General features: G+C 46.3%; 1 protein-coding gene across 1 annotated transcript in view; it reads left to right on the top strand.

Annotated features, from left to right (window-relative positions):
* Positions 1-3406, top strand: part of heatr1 (HEAT repeat containing 1) — a 26422-nt gene that overhangs the window by 12798 nt on the left and 10218 nt on the right. Inside the window, exons 18-22 of the mRNA XM_015371807.1 lie at positions 742-962; positions 1072-1236; positions 1883-2101; positions 2192-2323; positions 2399-2502. Of these exons, the coding sequence (XP_015227293.1) occupies positions 742-962; positions 1072-1236; positions 1883-2101; positions 2192-2323; positions 2399-2502 (841 nt within the window). The remainder of the gene's footprint in view (positions 1-741; positions 963-1071; positions 1237-1882; positions 2102-2191; positions 2324-2398; positions 2503-3406) is intronic.

Below are 3406 nucleotides of genomic sequence, written 5' to 3'. Positions count from 1 at the left end.
CGGCAGCGCTAAGCAACACTAGGCGGCAGCGCTAAGCAACACTAGGCGGCAGCGCTAAGAAACGCTAGGCAGCACTAAGAAACGCTAGGCAGCGCTAAGAAACGCTAGGCAGTGCTAAGCAACACTAGGCGACAGCGCTAAGAAACGCTAGGCAGCGCTAAGAAATGCTAGGCAGCGCTAAGCAATGCTAGGCGGCGCTAAGCAACGCTAGGCGGCGCTAGGCAACGCTAGGCGGTGCTAAGCAGCGCTAAGAAATGCTAGGCAGCGCTAGGCAACGCTAAGCAGCGCTAAGCAATGCTAGGCAATGCTAGGCAGCGGCAAGCAACGCTAGGCAGCGCTAAGAAATGCTAGGCAGCGCTAAGAAATGCTAGGCAGCGCTAAGCAACGCTAGGCAGCGCTAAGCAACGCTAGGCAGCGCCAAGCAACGCTAGGCAGCGCTAAGAAATGCTAGGCAGCGCTAGGCAACGCTAAGCAGCGCTAGGCGGTGCTAAGCAGCGCTAAGAAATGCTAGGCAGCGCTAGGCAACACTAGGCAGCGCCAAGCAACGCTAGGCAGCGCTAAGAAATGCTAGGCAGCGCTAAGCAACGCTAGGCGGTGCTAGGCAACGCTAAGCAGCGCTAAGCAACGCTAGACAACGCTAAGTAACGCTAAGTAACGCAAGGCAGCGCTAAGCAATCTTGTTGTTTCCTTCCTGTCAATAATCCAGTGAAGGTTGCTGGTTTTACTGGTTTGACCTTCCAGGTTTGTTTAAAGCTCTTTTCTCTGCTCTGATGTGTCTCCTTGCATCAGTGGTCCCCTCCTTGCTGTGCTGCGTTCGTTCTCCTGTTCGGGAGGTCCGTAGGGCCGCCCTCAGCGTCCTTCAGAGCCTATCAGGAACCAGCAGCCTGCCCTTCCAGCCAATCATAGAGAGGCTGCAGAGAACCTCAGAGGAGATCATAGCTGACCCATCATATCTGAGCACGGTGAGATCTTCAAGGATTTCAGACTCAATCTGCCCTGAAAACCTCAGAATCAGTGAATAAACCAAGTCAAAGGATCAGCTTTGAAAACGACCTGGTTTATCGTCTCCAGGTTCTCTCTGTTCTTCATGACGAGTCGTTATCCAGCAAAGTCAAGTCGCAACAGAAGAAGCTGCAGGCGGCGCTGCAGCAGCTGCTGCGGAACATTCAGGACCCCTGCTGCCCGTCGTACACCGCCGCCGCCCTGCTGAGGGCGCTCAGCCTCGTCAACGGAAAGGTGAGAGGTCACTGGCTGCCAGTAGGCCGCACCGGGGCAACCGTTGCCTGGGCAATAGTGCCGCCTGTTTTATTTTTATTTTTAATCTTTGTGGTAAACTTTCAGTAAAACTCTGATCATTTTAGTCAGATGTTTGTCTAGTTTCTGTTGATGAAAAGTAATTTTTATCTGTTTTTAGTAAAGACATTCTGTTTGATGTTTATATATTATGACTACCTGGTATAAAAGAAATTAAAACTGTAAAAAAGATCTAGAAATGAGAAAAACTTCCTATATTAAGTGTATTTACCCTTAATTTGAGCTGGAAAATAAGCTGATCTGCCAATGAAATGATTATTTTTACTCTTAGAATAAAATAATTAGGCAATATGTACTTAAAATAAGACAATGCAACTGTTTTTTCTTATTTTATTTATATATATATATTGTCTTTTTCCATTGGCACAGTGTCTCACTTCCCTCCTCAATTGTAGACAAAAATCACTTATTTTAAGAAAAAATGACTTATGTCATCTGTGTTGCTGTTTTCAACCTTTCAGTTTTTTGCAGTGTAACTGCCAAAGGTGTAGAAACAGAAACATCTATTTATTTATTTGCCGTTTTCTTTCTGAAGAAGAGATGATTTATTTTTTCCGTGTCCTTCCAGTTCATCCTCTCCGCTCTGCTTCCTGTCCTGGAACGCCTCCTGGAGCAAACCGGACCCGACACGCCTTCCCCGCTGCGCTCTGAGACCCAGCTGCTGCAGCTGGTGCTGGGGAAGTTTAACGAGGCGTCGGCGCCCCTGCTGGCCGAGGAGCAGAACTGCATGGACCTGTTGGTCAGAGCTCTGCGGCTGGCCGGCTGTCAGATCTGCGCCCTGGAACAGGTGGAGGTTTAACGAAGCTTAACGAAGCTTAACGAAGCTGCAGGTTAATGTCTGAGACATTTCTGAGCATTTGGCCCATCCTGCCTACAGATCACCAAGCCGTTCTTCTCGGCCCTCGGAGACGAGAAGGTGCAGCAGAAGCTGCTGTCGGTGATGTTCGACCTGCTGGCGGAGGGTCGCAGCCCGCTGGTGGCCGGTACGGTCAGCAGCGTCTTCAAAGCGGTGAGAGAAACGGAGACCAAGTTAAATAAACTTTACCGTAGGCGGCTTCTGAGGCTCTAAATGTGTTTTTAACAGATCGCCGTTGACGCTCAACTGGTGGCCAATGAGCTCGCTCCTCCTGACAAACCAAAGGTCAGCGTCACGGTTCAGCAAACCCGCAGGAGCAGAATGGTTCCCAGGTATTCAGCATTTCACTCCCTAAGAACTGATTCATTAGAGCGGCAGTCCCATCAGCATTAAACAGCTGGAGGTACCACATCTGCTCGCAGCCCCGCCCCTTCTTATGACATCAATGGATCAAATCTCTTTCAGAGTCTCAACATATTATTCCCTATATTTGCTATTATTTTACATTTCATCTGCGATCGAAAGCAGAGACAGTAGAAAACAATCATTGTGTAGACGTAGTAATGAACAGTAGAGCAGCTGCTTCCTGAGCTGTCAGGGTTTGGGAGCAATAAATCCAGAGGCGGTTCTAGACAGGGGCCAAAGGGGCCCGCACTGGAAAAAATCGAGATCTAGATTAGTCATTTTTTCTTGACAGAAGTTAATTTTTCTTGGATTAATGAGGTAAAAGAGACATTTTGCTAATGGAACAAGACAATTTACACTTAGAATAAGAAAACACAATTGCATTGTCTTATTTCAAGTGCATATTATCTAATTATCAAATTTTAAGAGTATAAATACTCATTCCATTGGCAAATTATCTCATTTATCTACTCAAATTAAGGGTAAATACACATAATTTAAGAACTTTTTAATTATTTCTAGGTCATTTTTCCAGTGTAAAAGAGACATTTTGCCAATAGAACAAGACAATTTACACTTAGAATAAGAAAACACATTTGCATTGTCTTATTTTAAGTACATATTGTCTAAAGGTCCAATTTTAAGAGTAAAAATACTCAGTCGTTGCACGCAGCTACTAACCTGACTCCGCCAGATGGATTTGCTCCGCATATCCATCTGGAAACCTTCCGTTGAAGTAATTTTGGGAAGGGGCGAAAATCCTGGTTAGCTGATTGGCCTATGTTGGTGATAGACGGGCCAAATAAACCAATCAGATCAACGAAGCATATG

This window comes from Cyprinodon variegatus, unplaced genomic scaffold (assembly GCF_000732505.1).
Source record: "Cyprinodon variegatus isolate N-32 unplaced genomic scaffold, C_variegatus-1.0 Scaffold65, whole genome shotgun sequence".
Lineage (NCBI taxonomy): Eukaryota > Metazoa > Chordata > Actinopteri > Cyprinodontiformes > Cyprinodontidae > Cyprinodon > Cyprinodon variegatus.
This window is presented reverse-complemented; position numbering and strand designations above follow the sequence as displayed.